A 26,312-nucleotide genomic window follows, 5' to 3' on the forward strand; every position below is an offset into this window, starting at 1 on the left:
ACACTCCATGACCACACGCGCACTCCGTGCCACACTGTTAGGCAGACGCCGTAACCGGGCGACCAGATAATGGCCAAAAAAAGTCATTCAGATCATCCTCGGTATCGAATCTGCGTACAAATTCGATAATCGACTCATTGGCCGCAGACAAAGGGGGCTGCTCATCCCGGCGCCGCCTGGTGGTGGTGGATCGGGTCAGTGGCCGAGGACGTGGCCCTGCTGGCAGGGGAACAGCACTGGGAGCTGCACCAGATGTGGATGGGGCTGCTGCCTCCTCCTCTTTGGCCGTGCCAGTCACGCCAGAAGATCCTGGCAGCTGGTCGTTGCCCTTGGATGGGCCCGGGCAGGTTGCCTCCTGGTATGGCGGGGGCGTGGCACTCTGCTGTGGAGCTTCAACTTCAGCACCAGCATCCTCTGGGCTGGCCAACTCACAAAAATTGCCACTGGTCCTGTGGACATACAGCAAGGTTAGAGAATCTCAAAACATTCCCAAAGCCACGTTTAATGTAAAATGTCTATTACTTGTCCAACATACAGTATTGTTACATTTCCCGAAATACATTATGTAGTGGACTCCTAGGCCAGGACATACAACTGTTTAGTCCTAGTCTTTCAGTTGAGTGTGTTTGAAGATACAATAAGCCACATTTTCTGGAAATATTTTGCCCTTTATCACTGTGCCAAAAATGCTCTCATCTTCATGGCATGTTGTGGCCATGGAAGCATTCTTGTGACCACACAACAAGTGTATTCTCATGGCGGCCATCATGGAGAGGGACGTCAGTTAGTAATGTCAGCAGATACACAACCATCCAGTAACAGGGCTCTGTACCGGTCATTGATCCCCGCAGGGCACACCGACAGTGACAGAGCAGGAGGCCGCCCAGCATTGAGTATTCAGGAAGTGAATAGTGTGGGCCGACCAACAGCTCTATTAGTGTTTTCTACAGTAGGAGACATAAGATTCAACATTATCCGCTGCATGGAAAATGGCATTTCATTCACCATGCTTACTGGCTCTGCCACCCACAGCACACGGGGAACAACCGTGATATTGAGAAATTCACTATATTTTGAAATTATTGGTTTTGCTCCATGACAGCAAGTTATGTTTTGTACATTCATTAGAGGATGCTGAAGTATGAGTGAGAGTGGTGTGTAAGCATTTAGGTGATAAACACTCTCAGGACAGTCACATACACCATCATGAAGGCTAAACATGACAGAACCAGGGCCTTTTAAAGATTAGAAATTGTGTCTGTTGGGCTACTAATAAATTAATTGTTGGGCTATTGTCATTACTCTAAAATCTAAACATAAAGCAGAGTGTGATGGTGAGTGGCAGATGATGATATCAGCTGCCACACAGAATATGGAGCAGGCTCACATCAACATCCCATGCCTTAGTTTGTAGACAAAATGGACATCAAAGCTTCACAATCTGCTATTCTATATTTCTTATACTATATACATTAGTAATTAAGCGATATATACTTACTCCCGCTGACTGCGGCTAGGGAAAAAGTCCAGCAGCGGCGCATAATGCATAGAGGGAGGCTCACCACTCCTCTCATGCAGCCGCACCTCACGGTGGTACTGATCCCGCACGCTCTTCCAGCGGGTCTCCACCGCTTGGACTGACAAAAGAGAACAAAGGACAAGGTTAAACACAAAGAAAGAAATAAATAAGGGTTAGTCGGAATAGAGAGCATTATGCAAAATATAAAAATTAAGACACGATAATAAGAATAAATACCCATTCTCAGCTGCTCCACGTCGGTCACCTCTCCCCAATGTGGGACCACCAGGGCCGAGATCTCCTCCCACGCCTCTCGGCGACGCTGGCGGTCATGATAGCCAGGCGCTGTCAAATCCCACATATAGGGACGGGACCGCACCTGAACAAAATATATAGTTAACTTCAATATACACCTCCATCTGACTTCACATCTCGATGTGTCTATATGTATCTAATAATAACAAGCCAAAATGACATTTATAACAATTGTAAACATAGAGTGCTGTTGGGATTCGAACTGACGACATGTGTAATCTAAGGCACACAGACTAAGGCTACGTTCACAAAGAGCAAAAGGGGCGGATTACGTGAGGAAATATTTCCGCCTGAAATCAACTGACGCTGAGTTCTGAGCAGAATATAAACAGAATTCCTGGGTAATCCGCTAGGAAAGTGTTCAGCTCTTGACAAATTCAGCACGAATATTTGAGGAATCCGCATGCATTCAGCGAGTAAACTAGACTATACACTAGAATCCTCCTCCCCCCCCTTCCCCCCATTTCCACACTGATTCAGGGCGTGATTTCCGCTTGTATTCCGCGCTGAAACAGAAAATCAGAGCCCCATTGGTTTGTATAGGTTTCCGCTAGCAGAAGAATGAACATGTTCATTCTTCTGGCGGAAAGCGGATTAGTTCAGTGCGGAAATTCCACCGTGTGAACTGCAGAGCAGAATTTCCATTCAACACAATGGAAATTAGCTCTGCACCTATTTTAACGGCTGAAATTTCAGCTGCTTTTGCTCTGTGTGAACGAGCCCTAACCGCTGAGCCAAAAGTGAGAACCTAAAAGCCTGCTTGGACTTTTGTCTCACACTTAAATATTGTAACAAAAATTAAATAGTGGATTGGTGTTTTAACTCGCACTAATTAGGAGTCCACAATAGCCTCTAAATTATACAATTTTGGATATCCATAATCCCAAAATATTTAATCATTGATTCGAACACATGTGGCAAGCAGTCAAGCTAAGCAGCAAGCCACGAGGCTACAATCACACTACTGCGGTTTGTGTTTTGTGTAGTGTGGTGTGTGGACACCAGTAGTGTTCAAAAATACAATTGGCCAACGGCTATGTTCACACACCGTTATATTTAATCAGAAGTTTGGTCCAGATTTTGAATTCATAAACCATAGTGTCTGATAAAGCAATAAAGGCTGACAAGTTCAAGTATGTATTTGATTCTAAATAGAAAATGATGGACAGACACTAACAGTCCACAACGTGGAACATAAAACTTTGTTTGGCCTTCGGCCTCGGATAAAATATCATGACAACGAGACTGTGTACAGAGGCTAAGGAGGAACATCTTTGCTTTCGGGATATATTCACACCTAGCACTTAGCAGACACTTAGAATAGGTGTAAGTAAAGAATTTGTGACCCAAGGCAAAAAAAAAAAAAAAAAAAAAAATTAAATATACTTAAATCCAAATTAAAAAAATTATTAAATTATCTCATGATTGCTAAGAGTAAGAAATTTTTTTTTGCAAGGTGACATTTTAGAAATATATATAGAAACGAACACAAAAAAAAAAAACATTACCTCAGCTATCAGCATTGGGACATCAATGTCCCTCTGCCAAGACACACATCGGCCACAACGAGCACCACCACAATCCACTCCTCGCTGTGACATCACTCTGGATACATACACCCTGGGATGTGTGCCAATCAAGCCCATTACCTGGCCCCTTTTAAACACTCAAGTGTGTCCTCATTGATTATTCAAATCAAAATCAGCTTGGATCCGGATGGAAATCAGGGTTCCGTGTGAGCACGTTTGCAAATACACTCACATAGTTGGAACATTCTGGACAGAAATAATGGTCTTGTTAATTTTTCACGCCAACGTATCCAATCCGTGCGTAGCCTCATACGTAGTGTGCATTGTGCAGCCAGAAATCGTATACTTTGTATTGTACGCATCAAACTCAAAACTACTGCCGTTTATTTGAGTTTCGCAATACGGCCGTATTTATATGTAGTGTGAACATAGCCTTAGGGTACAAACACACACAGCAGATACGCAGCAGATTTGATGCTGTGTTCAGTTATTTAGATCTAATCTGCTGCGTATCGCAGCAGTAAATACGCAGCGTATATGCCGTGTGTGTTTGTACCGTTTGTCCATGGCTGTAATGCAATGAAACTGCACTTACATTCACTGTTATCGGCTGCACAACACCAGACGTGCGGCCAATAAAAACCGATTTCTCAACAGGTTGTGGAACAAGATATGAGCAAGGTGTTACAGACTTATAATACAACACTGCCCTCTGCTGGAGGTTGAAAGAAATTACACTGTACACCGACTGCAAAAAAAAAAACATGGCACTGCAAGCTGGTTATTTGAAACCCTCACACATACAATTAAGGGTACAAACCCACACACCGTATAAACAGCAGATACGCAACAAATACGCAGCAAATAAGCAGCAGATTTGTTGGTACAGATTTGATGCTGTGTTCAGTTATTTAGATATAATCTGCTGCGTTTTTGATGCGTGTTTGCTGCGTATCGCAGCAGTAAATACGCTGCTTATATGGTGTGTGGGTTTATACCCTAAAGCTTTATTTGTTTAAGAACCACCGTAACAATACATAAGTAAATAATAATATATAATAATAATTATTAATAATAATAATAATAATAATAATATATTATTATTTTTATTAATTAATAACAATAAGAAAAAAATAAATAAATGCAAATTCTCCACGTTTTTTCCCTACAAAAAGAAACCCTAAAAACTTCTAAATCGGTGCTTGACTTTTTTTTCCCCAAAAATTAAAAAAAAAAAAAAAAATAGGGTTTTTGTTTTTTTGCTCTGAGTGTTTTTTCTTTACAGCATTTGCAGTTCCACAATTAGGGTGCGTGCACACTACGGAATTGCCGCGTATAACCCGCGGCGTATTCCGTCGCTCCTCTCCGCACGTGGCGGCGCGCATTTCCGTCCGCGCCATAGACACTATTCTATGCACGGGCGGATTCCGCGTTCCGTCGAAAGAATTGACATGTCAATTCTTTCGACGGAACGCGGAATCCGCCCGTGCACAGAACAGTGTCTATGGCACCGGCAGAAAAGCGCGCCGCCGCGTGCGGGGACGAGCGACGGAATACGCCGCGGGTTATACGCGGCAATTCCGTAGTGTGCACGCACCCATAGGGTACAAACACACACGGCATATACGCTGCGTATTTACTGCTGCGATACGCAGCAGATACGCAGCAGATTAGATCTAAATAACTGTATAACACAGTATCAAATCTGCTGCGTATCTGCTGCGTATCTGCTGTGTGTGTTTGTACCCTAAGGGTACAAACACACACACCGTATACGCAGCAAATACGCAGCAGATCTGCAGCAGATTTGGTGGTGCAGATTTGATGCTGTGTTCAGTTATTTAGATCTAATCTGCTGCGTATTTGTTGCGTGTTTGTTGCGTATTTGCTGCGTATCGCAGCAGTAAATACGCTGCGTATACAGTGTGTGTGTTTATACCCTAAGGGTACGAACACATACACCGTATATGCAGCAGATACGCAGCAAATACGCAGCAGATACGCAGCAGATCTGCAGCAGATTTGATGTTGAAGACTTGATGCTGTGTTCAGTTATTTAGATCTAATCTGCTGCGTATCTGCTGCGTATTTGCTGCGTATCGCAGCAGTAAATACGCTGCGTATACGGTGTGTGTGTTTGTACCCATAAAGTGGTTTTTCCTTCCATAGACTTCTAGACTTCTATAGGGGGTAAAAATGTACCATGTGAACCCAGCTATCGATGACCGAGTCTAATTGAGAATGCAGGGTGTGGGTGTCTGGAGGTAATTAGCAATGACTGAGGAAACAGCTTTATATATGGGAAGAGCTGCAGGCTGGGGGGTTTCTGGGTCACATAGAGCTGGGATGTGTAAGTATACAAAGGACTATTGAAGATGAGAGCCTGAACCTCCTGTGATCTGCTATAGGAGACTCAGTATATGTGTGCAGGTTCTGCAGCTCTGTATATTGTGTCTTCCTTGGTGTTTGGCGGGAATAGTATATGAGATGCTTATGTGTTTAGCCCCTATTATGCTGCATTTATATGTAGTGATAATTCGCCCAATCCATTGTTTAACAACTTTGAAGCAATGGTTTGATCTTTATAACGATCAGCATTTAGACGAATAAATCGTTAGAAAATTTGTAAGAAAAATTGTTATTGTGATCGTTTTAAAATCGCTTAAGCCCATCTCACACATAGGGTGAATCAGTAGTTTTTAGCCAACGACGATTTGAGAACATGTTGAACGATTTCTTGCTCGTCGCTTGATCGTTCGTTTTTTACATGAGCCGATTATCGCTCAAATGTGGTTATCACGAAAATTCCAACGATAATCATTCCATGTAAATGCGGCATTACACAAAGCGATTATTGTCAGATACTGACTGTTACGGCCGATAATTGTCATATAAGACAACGATCAGCTGACATGCACAATGTTGGCTGATCGTTGTCTTTCAACATGTTGAAAAGTACGGTAAATGATGAGGATAGCGGCGACCTGCTGCCGTTGCTCCATGAAATAAAAGCGATGGCAGCAGACCACCGCTATCTTCTATGGGCCGCCTGGACGATCTAGCAATCACCCGGGTGGCCCCCACCTGCTCGCTGCCGTGGTGTGTAATAGTGGTGACAGTGAACGAGGAGCAAGTGATCGCTGACCTGACAGGTCTCCTCGCCCTGTGTAATAGGGGCTTTATACTGTGATAAAAGTGGTGTGTTATACTGTGACATTTGAGTTTGCATTCTTGCATTTTGTCTGTTTTGATGACCTGGGAGAATACCAACCAAAGCATAAAAAAAAGCATCCTGCCTGTATATATGTATATGTACTATAGACACAAGTCCTGGCCTGACTGATGTCTCTGTAGCCTATGGTCACACAATGGTGTTCATGCTATCATGCATTGTGCTATTCCCTCCTACACCAGGGCTAGGGAACCTTAGCTCTCGAGCTATTGCCAAACTACAACTCCCATGCTAAAGCTTTGGCTGTCCATGTATGATGGGAGTTGTAGTTTTGCAACAGCTGGAGAGCCAAGGTTCCCTACCCGTCCTCCAGTATGTTGTACTCCAATTGATCCTTGGCCTTAGGCGTGATGCCACAATGTCTGATTTGTTGCTTTATAGAACCCTGAATCTGAAATCTCTCGTCTCTGTAGAAGATGGGCGCTGATGACCAGATAAAGATGCAGGTGTCGCCCGCTGTGCCAATCCAGATGCCAGCTGTCACTCCTAGTCATCTACCAGCAGCTGTGCCCATGCAGATGGCTACCCTCACCCCCACTGTACCCATAGCTCTCCCTGTGACACCAGGTATGTTTCCTGTCCCATAAAGAACAGACATGGCTCCACACTGGCACTTAAAGTGACTGTACTACGAGGCCCAGGCTGAAGCACTGGAGGCGGCCGACCCACCCTTAGTGGGAAGAAACCCCAGCCCCTCCATGCCATGACTCCATTAGAATCAATGGAACCCTATCATGGAGGGGCGGGGGTTTCCTCCCACTGGAGGGTGGGTCGGCCGCCTCCAGTGCTTCAGCCTGGGCCTGGTGGTGCAGTCACTTTAAAGGGTTACCTCCATCTGGGAAAATATTAGGATATTGTGACGACCGCAGCACTCTCCATCTCAGTTTTACACTTCCATAACTTGTGGTGTCGCCTTATAATTCTGCCTGTCACCATAGTCCATAGACATGTTACAATAGTTTCACTTTAAAGGTTATTTTTTTTCTCTCTTCCTCCATAGTTATCAGCCAGCCACTGCCACTGCCACAGCCCCAGCCCCAAGTCGTCCTAAATGTGCAGACGGCCCCACAACCATATAACGCCATGGCTATGTCCTATGGACCTTATGGAGGGCCCATGGGACCTATGGGTGGGCCGATGGCATTTGGACCTATATCTTGGAGCACTGGACTCTTTCAGTGTTGTGACGACATCCCGATCTGTAAGTGACGCTACATGCAATATACCGGCCAATGTCTTAAAGCATTCCTGTCCCATCAAGGGTCAAAGCGGCTGCCAAGCCCTATATGTTTAAAGGGGTAGTTTACAACAAAAAAAATTTCAAATCAAGATATACACCTTTAAATATGGGGGGTGTTAGTTTATACGTTACTAAATAGATATAATATAGTGATGTCCATGTTGACGTGTCCTCCTGGTCCTAGGTATCCTGGGCTGCCTCTGCCCTGCCTTTCTACCTTGTTACTTGTCCACCCTGTTCGGTGAGATGTGCTGTTTCGGTACGCTGCCAGGTGCCATGTTTGCCCTGAGGACTGGTGTACGGGAGCGATATAAGATCCCGGTGAGTGTTTTTCCCACAGGTCTGGGATGGTTTGGCTGGGTGGAGGGCAGGGACATGGGGCACTATATAGAGATAACTGTATTGGTCAGAGTTTAAAGCGAATGTACCATCAGCACATTTGCTATAAGTGTTGTATATGAATAGAATGGTGTCGGCGCAGGGAAGCCGGTGCCGCAGTCCCTTTTGTGAACCATGTGCACGGTACCATTCTATTACTGAGCATTGGCTGGGGGTGAAGTACTGGAGGCAGGTTGGCCCGTCTCTAGTGGGAGGAAACCCCTGCAGCATTGGCTTTCCCACGCCGGCGACGTTCTATTCATATGCGAAAGTGAATGTACTGATGGTAACTAAGTAATAAGCTGTTAATAATAATGTATATTTATTATAATTTAGTAAATGTTCTGGTCCCTTTGGATTACTTTACTGTCTTTAGTGCAGAGCTCCCCCTCTGGCCATGTTGACAATTGCTAGTAAGTAGCTTGCGCCCAGGGACCCCCCCGCCTACAGGGGACAGTGCTGTGCGGCCTACAGGGGACGGTGCTGTGCCGCCCCCAGAGACCCCCCTGCCTACAGGGGACGGTGCTGTGCCGCCCCCAGAGACCCCCCTGCCTACAGGGGACGGTGCTGTGCCGCCCCCAGAGACCCCCCCCTGCCTACCGGGGGCGGTGCTGTGCCGCCCCCAGAGACCCCCCCCCCCCCCCCTGCCTACAGGGGGCGGTGCTGTGCCACCCCCAGAGACCCCCCTCCCTGCCTACAGGGGGCGGTGCTGTGCCGCCCCCAGAGACACCCCCCCCCCTGCCTACAGGGGGCGGTGCTGTGCCGCCCCCAGAGACCCCCCCCCCCCCTGCCTACAGGGGGCGGTGCTGTGCCACCCCCAGAGACCCCCCCCCCCCCCTGCCTACAGGGGGCGGTGCTGTGCCGCCCCCAGAGACACCCCCCCCCCCCCTGCCTACAGGGGGCGGTGCTGTGCCGCCCCCAGAGACCCCCCCTGCCTACAGGGGGCGGTGCTGTGCTGCCCCCAGAGACCCCGTCTGGCAGCAATCACTGCCACACTCAGCAATGTGCACAAAGGAGGACATTGTCAGGTAGCGCATGTGGTGGGTCCCCCGCTCCCTCCATTGTTCCACGGGTCATGGCACTGGCCCCTGAGGTCCAGAAGGCACCAGCTACACACACTGATCACCTGTAGACCGGTTTACTGTGTAATTTCTAGTGATTCCCAGCATGGCCAGAGGGGGCAGCAGGGAGCCCATACGGGTGCTCTGCACTAAAGTAATCCAAAATGATCACAAAATTTACAACATTTTATTAAATACATTAACTCTGCTAGGCCAGGTTCACACTCTGTCTTTTGCAACGGATAAAAATGTCTGCATCCAATGCAATCGGATCTGTATTTTGCATTGACCTCCCATACAAATCCTGTTTTTTATTTATTTTTGTGGATATTAAAATAAAATTTTATTACAGTATTGTATTGCCCCCCCACCCCCCCAAAAAAAGTTATACAAATCACCAATATACACTTATTACGGGAAATGCTTATAACTGCATCAGGGCTTCACTTCCTGGATAACATGGTGAGGTCACTTCCTGGATAACATGGTGAGGTCACTTCCTGGATAACATGGTGAGGTCACTTCCTGGATAACATGGTGAGGTCACTTCCTGGATAACATGGTGATGTCACAACCCGACTCCCAGAGCTGTGCGGGCTGTGGCTGCTGGAGAGGATGATGGCAGGGGGACGCTCAGTGTCCCTCCAGTGCCCTGTGTCCCTCTGACATGTCAAGTTTTGATCGGTCCCAATCTTGAGTGTTCAGACTTGTACTGATCGGGAGAAGACTGTGCTGGCGCTTCCTCTCTCCACTCTGTGTAAGAAGAGTCAGGCTTGTAATGGAGCTCAATGGAGCCCGACTTTGTGTAAGAAATAATGGAGCACAAAGAGTCAGGCTCCATTATAAGCCTGACACAGCGAGGGGAGAGGACACACTTAGCACTGTCTTCTCCCATCTCGTTCTCCAGATTGCCACGCAGTACGAGTCTGAACACTCAGACCTGGACCAACTACAACTTTTTGACATGTCTAACATGTCAAAAGTTTATTCAAGAACAGTGACACTTTAACTTTTTTTTTTCATACCACTACCCTCAGCATGGCGTACAGAGTGCAGTCTATTCTGCAGTGATCGAGAGTTTTACACAGTGCTCTCTGCCGCCACCTCTGTCCATGTCTGGAACTGTCCAGAGCAGGAAAGGTTTTTTTTTTTATGGAGATATGCTGCTGCTCTGGACAGTTCCTGACATGGACAGTGGTGGCATCAGAGAGCACTGTCAGACTGGAAAGCATACACCACTTCCTGCAGGACGTACAGCAGCTGATAAGTACTGGAAGTCTGAAGATTTTTCATTAGAAGTAAATTACAAATCAGTACCTTGCCCCGTTTTGTTCTTGGCCTATACATGTAGTAGTCACCTGCTCCCTCTTACTTTCCGCAGGGAAACCTGATGAACGATTACTGTGCCATCTGCTGCTGCCTGGTGTGCGCCCTCTGTCAGATGGCACGAGAAATAAAAGGAAGAGAGTGGCACGACTCCAGACTGCCCATGTCTCAGGCTCATCTGCGCCATCGCTGGTGGTGACCTCCATTTATTACCTTATATTTATATATTTATTCATCCTAACTTAATAAACGTCTATTTATTTCTATTGTGTTCCTGTTAGTTGTGGCTTTAAAGGAATTTAGGGGTTAAAGGGTTAAACTAACCAGAGCAGATCAGCCGACCCCAGACAGCTAAAACAATGTGCCCTTATCTTGTTGCTTTTAGAGCAGAGTGGTGGTAGGTAACCTAGACAACGAGCTGCCAACACTGGGAGGACAGCATATCAGGAGGAGACAAGTGCTAAAGCCATTTAACCTTCCCGTCAGTAACGTGTGTGTGTGTGTGTGTGTATGTGTGTATAATATATATATATATATATATAATAAATAATGTTCCTACTGCACATACCCCGTGCAGTAGGAATGTATATATACGTTCCTGTACTGACGGGGCTTCCTGATGTGAGCGGGATCGCTCTCTCTTCAGCGATCCCACTCACATCAGTGTCCCGGGAGCTGGAGGTAACGAGTCAGCTGCGATCCTGCAGCCGTGTCTCAATAACTCCTTAAACACTGATCTACAGCGATCACAGCGTTTAAGGTACTCTGACAGATCAAGCATCTGTCGCTGAGTGATCGGGACCTCCGTCCTGTCAGATCGGCGATCCATGTACCTGCTCTCAGACAGGCTCTATACATCGCCAATAACACTGATCTATGCTGTGCTATGGCATAGCATAGATCAGGATATGCAATCTAATGATTGCATATTTTTACAGTAAAGTGGCCAAAGTGTAATAAAGTTTTATAAAAAAGTGTTAAGACCCTTATACCCCCGCCCCCAATAAAAGTTTAAAAGACCCCCTTGCCCATTATAAAAATATAAATGAATAAATAAACATTTTACATATCGTAGCGTGCAGAATTGTCCGATCTATTAAAATATAACCTTATTGTTCCCTCACGGTGAACTGCGTAAACGGGGAGGGAACGTACCAGGATTTCTGATTTTATTAAATTATATTATCACAAAAAATTTATAAAAAGCAATCAATTTTTCTGTTACACAAATATGATATTATTAAAAACTAGAGATCATGGCGCAAAAAATGACACCCCAACCAGCCCTGTAGGTGAAAAAATAAAAGTGCTGTGGCTCTTAAGAGGGCGGGGAGGAACATTACATTAATTTGACCTGGAGTTTTATGCCTCCAAAGGCCTCTGTCTTGAAGGGGTTAACTTACTGTCTCCGCCACCTGTAACTATATTAGCAGAGATGACAAACATGGTGAATGAGGAGTAACCTTTTTTTTTTTTTTTTTTTTTTTAACCAGATTTTGGGGGGGGGGGGGGGGGGGAGGTGTTCTACTACATTCACAGACTTTATCATTACTGCTGCAGTGTATGTGACACGTGATGAGAGAGATGTCTGTGGAGTCAGCAGTGTTACATCTTCTCTGTGTGGAATTTACTGTAAACTTGCTAAATCTTAGATAATTCCGGGCCTGACCACTAGGGGGCAGAGCGCTCTTCCCCACTGATAGGCAGCAGCTATGTATTTGGCTGATTACTAGAACTGATATGGACCGGCTCCTTATCACTGTCCATATCCAGTTACCGCGTGAGGAGCGCTGCGCTCTGATTGGCTGACACCTCTAACACAGTTAGTCCCATAAACCTGTTTGCTTTTATCCAGTCACATGAAACGCTACATTTTGATTGGCTGTAGCTAACTTGGGGCGTGGTTTCCTGAGCAGAAAACGAATATTTTAGTCTAATCACGCGCGTTCGTCAAAACTACACTTCCCAGAGGGCCGTGGTGCGCTACGTCATCACGCTTGCCTTCGTGACATCAGTTGCTATGGCAGCGGCGCACAGGGAGCTGTTTTCTTGATATTTTTTTCCGGTCTGTGCCAGATCACTTCCGGTCGTTGACGGGCTCGCAGGTGAGTGATGGGGGCGCTGTTATGTGCCTGTACTGTGCTGTGGGAAGGGGATGGCTGCGACTTGTAGTTCCAGGCAACGCACTGATGTGATTTGCCACACTGCTGAGGTTTTGTTACAGTTGCACCAGCCCAGACAATCCCCTGTGGTGTGTGTATAGTAGCAGCACACTTCTCTGTCTGTATGTAATTATATATATATATATATATATATATATATATATATATATATATAAATAAAATAATGTCTCCATTCACTGACAGGAAGGAGAGATGTATAAAGAGAGAAATGGGAACTTAAGTTTAAGGAAAGTGTAATATAAAACAATGAAAATAGGGGAAAAAAAATCCTCACATAGTTATATAAGGGAATAGGATGATGTCATCTGTGGGTGTGATGTCAGCAGGGATGATGTCATCTGTGGGTGTGATGTCAGCAGGGATGATGTCATCTGTGGGTGTGATGTCAGCAGGGATGGATGTCATCTGTGGGTGTGATGTCAGCAGGGATGGATGTCATCTGTGGGTGTGATGTCAGCAGGGATGATGTCATCTGTGGGTGTGATGTCAGCAGGGATGATGTCATCTGTGGGTGTGATGTCAGCAGGGATGATGTCATCTGTGGGTGTGATGTCAGCAGGCCAGGATAAGGTCAACCCCTTAATGACAGATTTAGGCCATAGCGCTTGTGTTTTTTTTTTTTCACCTACAGACCCACATCACATTTTTTTTTTTCTATTTTAAATTCGGAAAAAATATTTGCGCTGTAAAAGAAAGAAAGAAAGAAACTTTTTTTTTTTTTATATTTTTCCTTACTTACTAACTTTTATTGTTTGGTCTATGGGGCTGTGTGAGGTCACTACTTGCACCATGATCTGTACTTTCTATTTGAAGCTTGTTTGCATAAATGCGGCTTTTTGATAGCTTTTTAGTGCGACTTTTCTGGATTTGACGTTACCAAAAATCGGTGGCGGTCTAAAGACCCAGACCCCAACTAATAAAGTACTTGAAGTCTGTTTTTAAGTTAACAGTATCACTTTAAGCCCTTTGCCTTGCCTGTGCCGCTGCTCTGTTAGTGCCCTGCCTACTCAGGATGCCCGGGCAGTGATTACATCCTGGAATATATCATAGAGCAATGACATTACTGGTGACTACGATCTAAGACGTCTTACCTGACCTGTCCACATATCTGCAGAAATTCATAGTTATATGAATCATCCGATTTTTATCTTCATCTGGGTCAGTGGTTGCCAGCCTCTACAGCAACTACTACTCTAAATTTTTTATTTTATTTTTTTTTTTGCAGAAATCAATAGTCCAAGCGATTTTGCCATTATCTGCATTCAAAAACACTTTTCCCAGGTCCCCCTCTCTCTCTCATTCACTGCTCATTATCAGGAAATCTTGATTGTTTTACATTAGTCGGATCCTGTCTGTTCTATGGAAAGGGGGAGGGGGAGATTAGTTGGCAGCAGAGAATAAAGGATTGCACAGCGGGAGCTGTGTGAAAGCCTCTTTCCCATTACAAATGTCATCCTATAACCCACATTAGGATGTCCTGTCCTATACCCCCCCCCCCCCCCCTCTCAATTTGGGGACAAGAGAGAAAAATATGTAAATTAATAAAAAATGTGCACCTAGTCCTTTTCCTCCACAGAACCAATGCCAATTTTTCCTTGTGTTTCATGTTTTTGGTCCAGGGTCACACTCCCTCGTTTATTTAGTTTCCTACCTAAAGCATTCTGCATTATCATCTTATTTATGGTTTGCATCAATTCTTCCTTTGCCATCTGTTTCCTAGCAACCTTCCATCCGATGCCTAGAAATATAGATATATATTTAGATCCGTTTATCTTATTAGGATCTCACAGTAACCAACCCATAGGTTCTGCTATGTCGTCCATACTTGGTCTACTTTTGAATTGTATGCGACCTTTGCAACCTCATTATTAAACAACGGTGTCAAATTCATAAATCCTTTAATTCCAGTAATTTCTTTTTATTTTTCATCCTGTTATGGATATAGCAACCTGTCACTTCTAATATAGCAATGAGCGCTAGTCTTAGAATATACATTCAGGTTTCTTTTAATCTGGCATCTGATGATCCAGACAGAACTTGTTTACCGTGCTGCTGCTTGTGGGGAAGGGGTGGGAAGAGGCACAATGCCGCTGCCAGGCAAGGATGGGACAGTGCTACTGTCAGTGAGGGAGGGGAGAAGGAAGGACAGCGCTACTGTCAGTAAGGGAGGGGAGAAGGAAGGACAGCGCTACTGCCAGTGAGGAAGAAGAAAAGGAGGGACAGTGCTGCTGCCAGTGAGGGAGGGGAGAAGGAAGGACAGCGCTGTTGCCAGTGAGGGAGGGGAGAAGGAAGGACAGCGCTGTTGCCAGTGAGGGAGGAGAGAAGGAAGGACAGTGCTGCTGCCAGTGAGGAAGAAGAAAAGGAGGGGCAGTGCTGCTGCCAGTGAGGGAGGGGAGAAGGAGGGACAGCGCTGTTGCCAGTGAGGGAGGGGAGAAGGAAGGACAGCGCTACTGCCAGTGAGGAAGAAGAAAAGGAGGGGCAGTGTTGCTACCAGTGAGGGAGAAGAGAAGGAGGGTCAGTGCTGTTACCAGTGAGGGAGGGGAGCAGGAAGGACAGTGCTGCTGCCAGTGAGGGAGGGGAGAAGGAAGGATTGTGCTACTGCCATTGAGGTAGAAGAAAAGGAGGGACAGTGCTGCTGCCAGTGAGGGAGGGGAGATGGAGGGACATTACTGCTGGTAGTGAGGGAAAAGAGCAGTAGGGACAGTGCTACTGTCAGGGAGGGAGGGAGGGAGGGATGGATGGATGAGAAGAGGGACAGTGCATCTGCTGATGGTGCTGTTCTGTGAGTTGCTTCTGCCACCTTTTGGGCTGCTATTTTGTGCTGCATTTGGGTATTTTATGCTTCTGTGGAGGTAAGCTGCATGTGGTGCCTTTTGAATGGTGTTTTGTGCTTCACTATGGTGTTTGGTGGAGGTCTATAGTATGTGCACTGTATGGTGGCATTTAGGTTGGTGCTGCACTGGTGAGGGGTCACTATGGACTGGCTGCTGAGACCCTCTATAACCGGCCGGCCTAAGTTCTGTGTCTCTCTCCGTTTTCATCACAGGCGTTCAGTATTCCCACCATCGAGAGGCACTAACCATGGCAGGGAAGAGTGGGGAAGTGTTAAATGGAGGCGCAGAAGAGGGACCCGCTGGTCTTATTAACAAGTACGAACCATTATACTAATATATTACTGTCAGGTCTGTGTTGTCTGAGGAATAAATCCAGTGATCTCTGACCTTTTAAGGGGCCGTCCTGTGATTTTATTCTTATTTTTGTGGGCAGGACTGGTTCTTGTAAATGTATACGATTTCATTATGAATGTGAAGGGATCTTGTGACCAGTAATGATACCACGTGGTGGCCACGGCACACTCTGCATCTGCTGTGCGGAAAACGGGTCAACAGAGCAAACAGTTGCCAGATATGGATAAACGTGGCCGTGGGCAGATTGTTGGGGCTCAGCGGTGTGGTGCCAGGATTTCTGATATGGCCGGTATCCAGACTGTACTAATACTGCTTGAACGATAGAAACACATCGGACAGAAGAGTACACTGTGGTTGATCCAAAAATCGATTATTGGGTGGCACCAAGGTGGACTGACTGACCCAGCAGTAGAACAGTACAGCAAGGAAGATATATTTCCGCAACAACCATGAACCGTACCTTGTACCACCTGAAGTCCTATAACTGAACACAATGGAGATGCTTCGGACGACCCCGGATCATTACAGACAACACCCCACATGAGCCAAAGAAAGACATCAATGGGCCTTACATATTGCAGAAGGTTGTCTAAAAGAGTTCCATTTACCGCTGGCCCCTGACATTATGAAGTTGTGTCGTGTGTCCACCATTGCTATTTATCACACCGTGGCCCGGGAATGTTTTCCTGGAGTGTCCTAGGACCATTGCTGTTCATGTTTGGGAAGGTACTTACCACATTTGTCCTCTGTCAACATATACTGCAGCATACGAACAGCGACAGGATGCCAATGTATAGGCCAATTGGACAGAAGAAACACCATATGAACTTGCCTTGTGCTGATCATTTGTTTAGAAGCTCTTCCCTGATCACAGCACCATCTTTCAGCAGGACCGGGCTCCATGTCATCGGTTTCACTAGGGGGAACACAACAAATAATTCTACACACTGACGGAGCTGCTGGGGATGGATGGAGATGACTTTAGAGGGTGTACTCCACCTTGTACGATCTGTACTCTGATGTCTGGTTTGCCCAACAAAGTAGAACCTGCGTTCCCTGCCCCCTGTACTGTGAACGCTTTGTTGTCATGTCAGTACAGGTGAACACTGATCTCTCCATCGTGTACTGGGGACCTACGGTAAGAAGTAGCTGAGCAGCAGTTTTTCTTTATTTCTGTTCTTATTGCTCTTCCTTATCTTTTATCCTCAGGATCTTCCCCAAGATGATAACCCAAGCTACAGCAAAGGACTGGTTTGACCGACGCCGGGCCCACATCCGCCCATGGAATAACTTTGTCGATCAGAGACGCTTCTCCCGACCTCAGAACTTTGGAGACCTGTGCAAACGAGTGACTCGAAATGTGGAACATTTTCAGAGCAACTACATCTTCATTTTCCTGGGGCTTATCCTGTACTGCATGTGAGTACTGCCACCTGTCACTTTTTTTTTTTTTTTTACAGAATGAATCGCTGTATACATACATTGTTACATCCTGTATTATACTCCAGAGCTGCACTCGCTGTTCTGCTAGTTGGCTTTGGAACAGCATGTGGAAAGACTCCCTGTCTCCTTAGTTTACCTCCTGTGATGCCGGTGACTTTACATTGAATAGATTCCTGTATAGCGCCTGAGGTAAAGACTATACTTCCCACAATGCAATTGACCAGAACAAGGTTTATGCAGCAGCAGTGGATGCTGGGAGATTTTAGCTCTGTATATATCCAATGAGAGTGAAGGTGCGCAAGCCCTCCCATAGACAGACTGGATTCCGTGGCAGAGAGTTCCCCGCTTTTGCTCCGTTTGAACTGGCCCTAATAGTACATTGTAGTGATGACACAGACTCTGAGCCTGCTTAAGCACTTTTACATTACTGTATTAGGCCTTACCAGTGGCATAATGCACAGAGAATTACATGGTTAAAGGGGTATTCCATTAAAACTCTTATCCTGGGCATAGGGGACCTTCAGCCGTCCAGCTGTTGCCAAACTACAATTCCCATCATGCCTGGATACCGCAGCGGAGTACAACAATGCACAGTGCGGTTGCACATGGTGACTCTCAGCAGTTCCCACAGTATAATATAATGTGTTTTCTGTGTTGCAGTATCACCAGCCCAATGCTGCTCATTGCCATTGCTGTGTTCTTTGGGGCCTGTTACATTATTTACCTGAAGACCCTGCAGTCCAAGATGATCCTCTTTGGTAAGCCGAGCTTTCCTATAGTGTATAGACTGATCAGCTATATACAAATAGGGTTGTGTTGTAGCTGGAGGAAGTAAGTCCCCTGCTGGCCTGCATGTTATATTGCTCCATAAAGAGACTTTCCACCATCAAGCTGAGTTTTTCTACAGTGATTGGGTGATTGTGCATCCACATTTACAGGGCCGAAACCTTTCTGACCTGTTACTAAGTCCTGACATGTATATCATTAGGGCTCTGCTTTCTGAGACCCCCCTTTCCGGATTGACATTGACCCTTTGACACTTTTGCTGTCATGGGCTCCCTGCACTTCTGAATGGAGGGGGAGGGTCTGAACACCTGGTACTTTAGTTTTCAGAAACTACATGTACAGGTTAATGGTTTTTTTATTTATTTTAGGCCATGGTGTAATTCAAGTTTTTGCTGGAGTGGCGGCGTGATTTTTATTATCCCTGGATTACCTCTTTATCTTTGCCTATCCTTTTTGCTACAAGGAAACCTAAGCCTGATTCACAACGTGGTCTCTTTTCCACACAGTGTCCATAGCATCTTACACTGCTGTATACTTAGTGCACAGTACTATATACATCACAGGGATGGGACAGGTAGCTGCACCCCTCACCATCTGCAGCAATGTGTCCGCTGTATGTTCCAATGTCCAGGACGATATCTTTGATCTCCGCTGTTCAGCCTCCCAGATATTGCGCTCAGTATCTAAGCGGTTAGACAGATGGAGGGCACTCTCTTCAGTTCCCCTGTGATGGGTTTGCAGGGTGTAGATGGTATATTCCTCCCTCAATGTAAAACATGCTCGCACACTTCCCAACTGTATTATCACACCCATAACCTCATAGTCACTCTTGTTATTAAAGTTCACGCCCATCTGACTCTTCCCTGAATTGTCAGATAAACTATAAATCCACATAACTCAGAAACGGAAGTACGAATCAAAAAACTTTAAGAAGGTGTGTAATAGGTGTGTAATTCTTTGACGTCCTGTAAAATAGAGGCCAGCAGCTTGTAGCTGACTATATAGCCCCCTGATGCATGTGATCCCTTCCTGACTCTAATATAATATAGTAACACCTTGTTTTCTGACTATAGGCCGAGAAGTCAGTACAGCTCACCAGTATGGCTTGGCAGGTGCCGTCTCCTTCCCGTTTTTCTGGCTTGCCGGAGCAGGTGCCGCCGTCTTCTGGGTTCTCGGTAAGATTTTGTATCCTGTGGGTGATCATGTACTGCAGATGGGTCTCCAAGTCATCCCTGTTAAGTACTATGTGTATATCACTTGTATGGGTTACTGTCCTAGAGATCGTCTGTGGCCGTCCAATGAGAAACAGGTGCACCTCTACTACCTGTATATAGGACTATGTTCTCTGCACTAGATATGGCTAAATCTGCTCTGCTACATTTGTACTTTGTATGTCTTGCACATATTTGCCTCCAGATTTTAAGAACTCCTTTGTTTTTATTTTTCAGGTGCCACCCTTGTAGTGATCGGCTCCCATGCCTCCTTCCATGAGATTGAGGGAGATTTCGAGGAGCTGCAGATGGAACCAGTGTAACGCGTTTCAGCCGCAGTCTCATCACACGTTATTACTGATGGGACCTGTTGGACTTTACGTTGTAACCTTTGCCATATTATGTCATTTCCTTTATCCCTCAACAAAATCCTTCACCAAGTGAGCACTTTGCAGCAACCTTTGCACAATGTCTGGTAGGTCAGCGACTGACGGCCAGTATCTGCCAATATCGTAATGGATACTGGGTATAGGAAGCTGATGTGGTCTTAGTAGATCAGGTAGACTAATAAAACCGGGGTGAAACATGGTGTCTTCAGTGTATTTATTGATCGGCAACTTAGCAAAGCCAGAACAGCTGGTTCCACTAAGAGCTCATGTGTTTTCATGTCTATACGAGATTATCATTTTGTGATATGTAACGGTATACTGTAATAAACTTGTAATAACACACCGTGCTTCTGGTCACGACTGTTATGTCAAGCAACAACTCCACCCATGTGTGTAAAAGACATATGATATGCAGAAGTAAGAGGGGCACACTGGGAAATGGGGACCATCCGCCTACAGAGAGACTAGGAGTTCTTGGGGGGGGGGGGGGGCTTAAGTATCACATGACCTGGAATTAAGAAATTACAAAAAAAACTGGTGCCAGAGATTTATCATTTTACTTCTATTAAATCTCATATCTTCCAGTACCTATCAGCTGCTGTATGTCCTGCAGGAAGTGGTGTATTTTCTCCAGTCTGACACAGCGCTCTCTGCTGCCACCTCTGTCCATGTCAGGAACTTCCAGAGCAGTAGCAAATCCCCATCGAAAACATCTGCTCTTCAGATTGGCACTTTTATACTGTTGTGTTTTTATGACTGCACTAATGTATGCCACTGTACATCCATAGACTAGTATATATCAGTGGCTTCAGGTTACGGCGGAGAGATGTGGCCAAAAAATAAAATCTGTATTTTTTTTGCTAATGATGATGGGTGTAGTCAGGGTCCCAGACTGTCCACCCATCCAGTGCTTCACCCCCCCCCCCCCCCAACCACAAACGCAGACTGATGTGGGACCCTAGAGGGATAAGCCCGCTAGTAGCTGGAGGACAAGATCAGCTGTGGGCCCACTAGGAGCCTCTGGCCCTGGGAGGCCACCCGAACCACCCACATTATGATCTGCCACTGGGTGTAGTAGTAGAGGTACAGTAGATGAGGGGTAAAGTTGCAGCAGCAATGGGAATATTAGTAGTTGTAGTTACAGGTAGGCGTGGTGGGGCGCAGCAAGGTGTTGGGTCCTCACCCACTCTCCAGTGATGGCGCTCTGGGTCTCACTCATGATCTTCTGGTTGTGACCCTTAAGGGCTTCTCAGGGCCCGGCTGCTGCTGGAGAACCTCTGTTTCTGTGTGCGAGCGCTGGGGGTGATATTTAAAAATAAATAAATAAAAAATTGTGGGCCCTCCAGGACATATTAATTTGATTAATCACCCAGCCCTACTTTAGGTATATGTTGAGGAATACGCCTGATGTACACCTCCACTGGAGACAATAGACAAGCTATGAACAGAAGCTATAGGCTTTCGGGGGATAACGTTGGATTCATGAGTTTATGGGGCCAGAGGCTGCCACTCCTGATTGACTGTTATTTAAACTTAGTACAAGCCTAAAGGACAGAAATGGCTGCACATCGCACCCATAGTTGACACAAAAGCTTGTTCAGCTACATTAAAAACCAACATCAGAAGTGAGTATATAATTTGATCAAACCATATTGCCTCATGTACCACGTGCAGGTCTCTGATACACGAGTCCCTAACCAAACAACACTGTGTCGGTGAGTGAACGCCAACCCAGCAAAGCGAGCGCAAGGAGGAAGGGGGGCCACGCAATGGCCCTGCAACCCCACTGTCACAGGATCAAACCCCAAGGGCCCCCCCAAACCCCTGCAGGCACCGCCGGTGGAGAAAGTGGCCACCAAGCAACACAAGTGTGAACGAGCTGTTACCTCTCACCATTGGCTGTATGTAGAATGGGAGACTCAAAGGAGGTACTTACCATATGTACTTAGGGACTTCCTGCTAATTTGGATCACATGGGTCTTAAAAAGGATGCGGTACATGAGGCAATATGGTTTGATCAAATTATATACCAACATCCTGGCGTTGGTTTTTGAATGTAGCCGAGAGGTATTAGTGTCAGACATAGGTGTGAGGTGAAGCAGCTGTTTTCACTCTCCATGTTGTATGTAAATTTAGTGCCAATGCCGTCCTTCTTCTGCAGGACCTCTTAGGAAGCACATGGTGGCTGCATGAGGGCAATGGATAGTTGATAACTAAGGTGGGGGTGCAATTGCATCTTGCTTGCATGCAGTGGTAGTCCAATCTAAGCTCCATGGGAGAGATGGAGATGGCCATAGTGCCGTGGTCCTTTGTACAGTAAAAAAAATTCCCTGGACCACCCTTTTAAAGGAATTATCACAGGAGTAACAGGATAGGCAAAATCTAGCTGGTTGATAGAAGACCCAGTGGTCGGTCCCCCACAGATCATCTTGTCCTCTGAGTGGATTGAGCAGTAGCATGCACTCCGTGCCCCATTCACTGTCTATGGCACCTGCGAGCAATAGTTGGACTCCCACAATCAGCTAGTAATCCCCTATTCTAGGGATAAGGATAATTTTTAATCTCCCATTAACCCCTTTTGACAAGAATGAATAACAGTGCTAGTCTTGCCAATGGCCTATCTGGCATCTGCACTAGCACAATGGGGTACATGCTGATTTATTGGCACTGCCTATTGATAGTACTGGCATTTGTCATCATCTCCTGTCACTTGCCAAATCTTGCAGGCTTTAAAGGGTTTTCTGGCTAAACAATACTGACAGGTCACCCACAGGATAGCTTCTCAGTCACTGGTGAGCTGCTTGGCGCCTGCATGATAGAGATGATCGAACATCGGAAAATCGTAGGTTCGAACTTGAATATTCTAGAGCCTGCCGCATTTGATTGCTGATGCCTTCCCAGTCCGTGGGGAAGGAGAAGTGTGCCCAGGGACCGCCTGGAATTCCAGGATTCAGCCTATTGCCTAGTACCCGGGCACTCTCCTCCTTCCGCACATATCGGGAAGGAATCAGCAATCAAATGCGGCAGGTTCTAGAATGTTCGAGTTCGATCAAACCTACGATTTTCCGATGTTTGATCATCTCTACTGCATGACACAGTGAACAGTACTGGAAGCAGTTTCTCTGCTCCCTGTAGAGGTGGGCACTTGCTCATCTATTTGTGAACGACAGCTGAGCCACAGTTATAGGTTGCAATCGCTACACAGTATAAACTGCTTCCAGTCCCTTTCACTGTGTATTGCAGGCACTGATCAGCTTATTGACACAGGTAATATCGATCAATCAAGGGGGTGGGGTGGAGAGAAGCCCACAGGAACCTCCCCAATGACTTGAGGTTCTATCAGCCATGACCGGTGCCCTTTCACCTCTTCTCCGTTGTACATGCTTTTCTATACACAGTAAAAATCAGTCCATTTGCAGTTTTTTGGGGTATTTTTTATTATTATTTATTTTTGTAAATCACAGAAAATGGCAGGAAAACACAAGATAAAAAAAAAATGTTGACAACCTGACAAAAACTAATGCAAGAGGGGGGTGGAGACACATAACAGACACAAACCGCAGTCAAGCCTCCACCTACCAGAGGTACCAGGAGCCCTCTTATCACCCCTGCCACCTGATTTAGGACCTCCCCACCCAACTCTCCATTTAACTGTATGACTTCCACCTCCTATTGCCTTCTGGATCTTCGATCTCACCCGCTCCACCCGTGCCACCTCGGTAACTATTTATCATATGGCTCCAGAATAAAACCGCTTCCTATTTAATATGTTGCTGCTCCAGATCTTACATCCATACCCTCCAAATTACTCAGTCACTGATGTTCAACAGCTCCTATTGTCTCCACCAATACACAGTCCAACAACTCCACAGTCCATCACCTCTTTACCCAATACACCCTCCAACAACTCCCATCACCTCTTTACCCAATACACCATCCAACGACTCCCATCACCTCTTTACCCAATACACCCTGCAACGACTCCCATCACCTCTTTACCCTATACCTTGTCAATCTATGAACCTATTTTGCTGCTGTGACATTGTTGTCAACTTATTTTGAAGCGGACAACTCCCTTCGCCCCCGGTCCTCTTGTCTGCAGCCATAGTCGTATTATACATGAAGAATAGGGGACATATACTGTATCTCTCACACCCTGCAAATACAAGAACATCAGGACATACACTCATCATTCCCTCCTATTACACAGACGTCAGGACATGTACCTATCACCCCCTTCTAATACACAGACACCTGGACACGTACCTCTCACCCCCTCCTAATACACAGACAGATACATGTACCGCTCACTCTCGTATAGACTGAGTACATCAGATATGGAGGAATAGTAAGTGGGTGGTTGAGTGAAGGGGGGATTATTACACAAATAAGACTTCGATATGAGAGATGCTCTGCCGGTCTCTCTGGAAGTCTAGGGGGGTTAACAGGGACCTATTAATGCCCCTTAAAACCCTACGGCTGTTCACCAGACACATTGTTCATGTGACCACAGTACTGGTGCCCTCGAAAATCCCCGGATTAACCCCAGAGCTGATGAAACAGCACGTTACTAGTACACGCAGAGCTGTGTTCATACGCCTTTGGCAGCATAGAGGTTAATAGGAAGAGAGTTCTATTGCAGCCCCCCCCTGTAAATTTTCTCTCTCCACCTTCCCTTCCCAATCGCTCTTTGCACTCCTTCAGTACTAGAATTGCCAGCAGTGAAGGGGTTAGCATTCGCCGTCATCACCATTCCCTTTACCGTCACTTTCTCTCTCTCTCCCCCTCCTTTATAATATAATATTAAAAGTAAATAATAAAAAGGAAAAAAAAAAAAGAAAAGAAAAAAGAAAAAAAAAACTGGTTCTATTTATATTTATATATAATATATATATATATTTATAATTTTACAGAAAAAAGTGGGGGAGAGAAATGAGTTGAAAAAGAACCAAAGTGGAATCTGGAACAGAAGGCTGGGAGGCGGGGTTCACAGCGGACGTTGCATTTCTTGAAAACCTGTGGCGGTGGTGGTTGTTGCTGTTTTTGTTTTTTTGGGGTTCGTTTTGTTTTGTTTTTATGTTGTTTTTTTTTTTCTTTGTTGGGGGAGGGGGATTCAGAGGTTGGAGAGGGTCCAGGTCTGGGAGATGCATCTCTTGGAATTTAATAATAAGTCTCTTTTTCTACCCAACCTGTAAAGAAAATAGAGAGATTAGTACTTGCTGTGGTATTGTGCGTCCACACGTAACCTAAAACCCTGCTCAATTTTTCTTCCCTATGGCACTGATCATTCCCTGGTTCCCTCTCTAAACTGTGACCCTGGTGTTGTCATGCAGTAGTCCAGACACTCTCCCACAATCCCCCTTGCATGATAAAGGAGAAGCCCCCTGTCCCCTGCTCCGGTTCCCCAGCCGCTTCCTGATCTGAGCAGGGACTTGGGATGTGACGCATCAGCCAGACCCCACAACAGCCACTAAGCGGGGCTGACACATCACAACCCGGGTCCCTGCTCAGACCAGGAAGTGGCTGGGGGACAGCGGACCCAAGCGCTGGAGTCGGGGAGGTAGGTGCATGTTGTCATGTTCAGCCATCTTCTCCCTGGCTCTTTTGAAAAAAAAAAAAGTCCAACTCTGGACTTCTCCTTTAAGCGAAAACCGTAACTAATAGTACTAATCGGACAGATCATGTGACAGTTATTGAACTGAGCATGAGTAACCCAAGTATATGCCTGGCGGCCCTTAGCCATGGGCAACAGGTTATCAAACAAAGAGGCACTTGGGGGATTATTTAGTCCATAGTTTTCATTGTGACCTTACCACTTTAAAGAGGTAATTCTTTCAAATCAATTTGTGGCAGAGATTTGTAATTTACTTATTATAAAAAAACAAAATCTCAAATCTTCCAGTACTTATCAGCTGCTGTATATCCTACAGGAAGTGGTATTCATTACAGTCTGGGGAGCAGGAGAGGTTTTCTATGGGGATTTGCTGCTTCTCTGGACAGTTTCTGACATGGACAGAGATGGCAGCAGAGAGCACTGTGTTGGACTGGAATGACTACAACACTTCCTGCAGGACATACAGCAGTTGATAATTACTGGAAGACCTGAGATATTATTTATTAGACGGAAATTAGAAATCTCTGGCACCACTTGATTTGAAAAAAGTTTTTTTTTTTTTTTTTTAATGAACAACCCTTCTTAAATCTGCGCCAGTTATGGTACAGATATTCCAAGGTGGATTCCAACAACTGACCTGTTTCCGCTCCCATGCCAAGGCTTCCCTAGTCCTCCCTGGTCAGTCCCTGCACTTCTGCTGAAGCTATCACATGTTGAGACAACAAGTCATCAGAAGGGGCTGAGAGCAGCTCAGGGACCAGGAAAGCCTCGCCATGGAGAACAGCAGAAGTCAGGGAAGTAGAATATGCTTCTCATCCAAACACTGAACAACTTTTCTATTTAGTGGAGATCATGGAGGCTGACACTGTATGTGTATAGCTATATACCAATGCTAAAA

At 45.7% G+C, this 26,312-nt stretch overlaps 3 protein-coding genes across 6 annotated transcripts in view; 2 read left to right on the plus strand and 1 right to left on the minus strand.

Moving 5' to 3' along the window:
* Positions 1–6,993: 6,993 nt before the first annotated feature.
* LOC138768761 (cornifelin homolog) lies at positions 6,994–10,799 on the plus strand. Its single transcript, XM_069946717.1, has 4 exons — positions 6,994–7,162; positions 7,596–7,796; positions 8,020–8,156; positions 10,656–10,799. Exons 1-4 carry the CDS (start codon positions 7,012–7,014, stop codon positions 10,797–10,799), a joined length of 633 nt encoding a protein of 210 aa, XP_069802818.1. The 5' UTR covers positions 6,994–7,011.
* Positions 10,800–12,575: 1,776 nt separating this feature from the next.
* On the plus strand, positions 12,576–19,997 carry RABAC1 (Rab acceptor 1). Of its 2 annotated transcripts, XM_069948276.1 has the most exons (6): positions 12,580–12,705; positions 15,830–15,932; positions 17,181–17,390; positions 18,075–18,172; positions 19,274–19,375; positions 19,649–19,997. In XM_069948276.1, the coding sequence occupies exons 2-6, from the start codon at positions 15,865–15,867 to the stop codon at positions 19,732–19,734; spliced, it is 564 nt and encodes a 187-aa protein (XP_069804377.1). In that variant the 5' UTR covers positions 12,580–12,705; positions 15,830–15,864; the 3' UTR covers positions 19,735–19,997. The 2 variants fall into 2 exon arrangements, with proteins under 2 accessions (XP_069804378.1, XP_069804377.1); XM_069948277.1 differs by lacking the exon at positions 15,830–15,932 and having other exon boundaries at positions 12,576–12,705.
* A 3,682-nt stretch (positions 19,998–23,679) lies between these two features.
* Positions 23,680–26,312, minus strand: part of ATP1A3 (ATPase Na+/K+ transporting subunit alpha 3) — a 55,133-nt gene continuing 52,500 nt past the window's right edge. For all 3 annotated transcript variants that reach the window (XM_069948774.1, XM_069948772.1, XM_069948771.1), the window contains exon 23: positions 23,680–24,989. In XM_069948774.1, coding sequence (XP_069804875.1) covers positions 24,961–24,989 — 29 coding nt within the window. In that variant the 3' untranslated portion in view covers positions 23,680–24,960. The remainder of the gene's footprint in view (positions 24,990–26,312) is intronic.

The sequence above is a fragment of the Dendropsophus ebraccatus genome, chromosome 12, assembly GCF_027789765.1.
Source record: "Dendropsophus ebraccatus isolate aDenEbr1 chromosome 12, aDenEbr1.pat, whole genome shotgun sequence".
Taxonomy (NCBI): domain Eukaryota; kingdom Metazoa; phylum Chordata; class Amphibia; order Anura; family Hylidae; genus Dendropsophus; species Dendropsophus ebraccatus.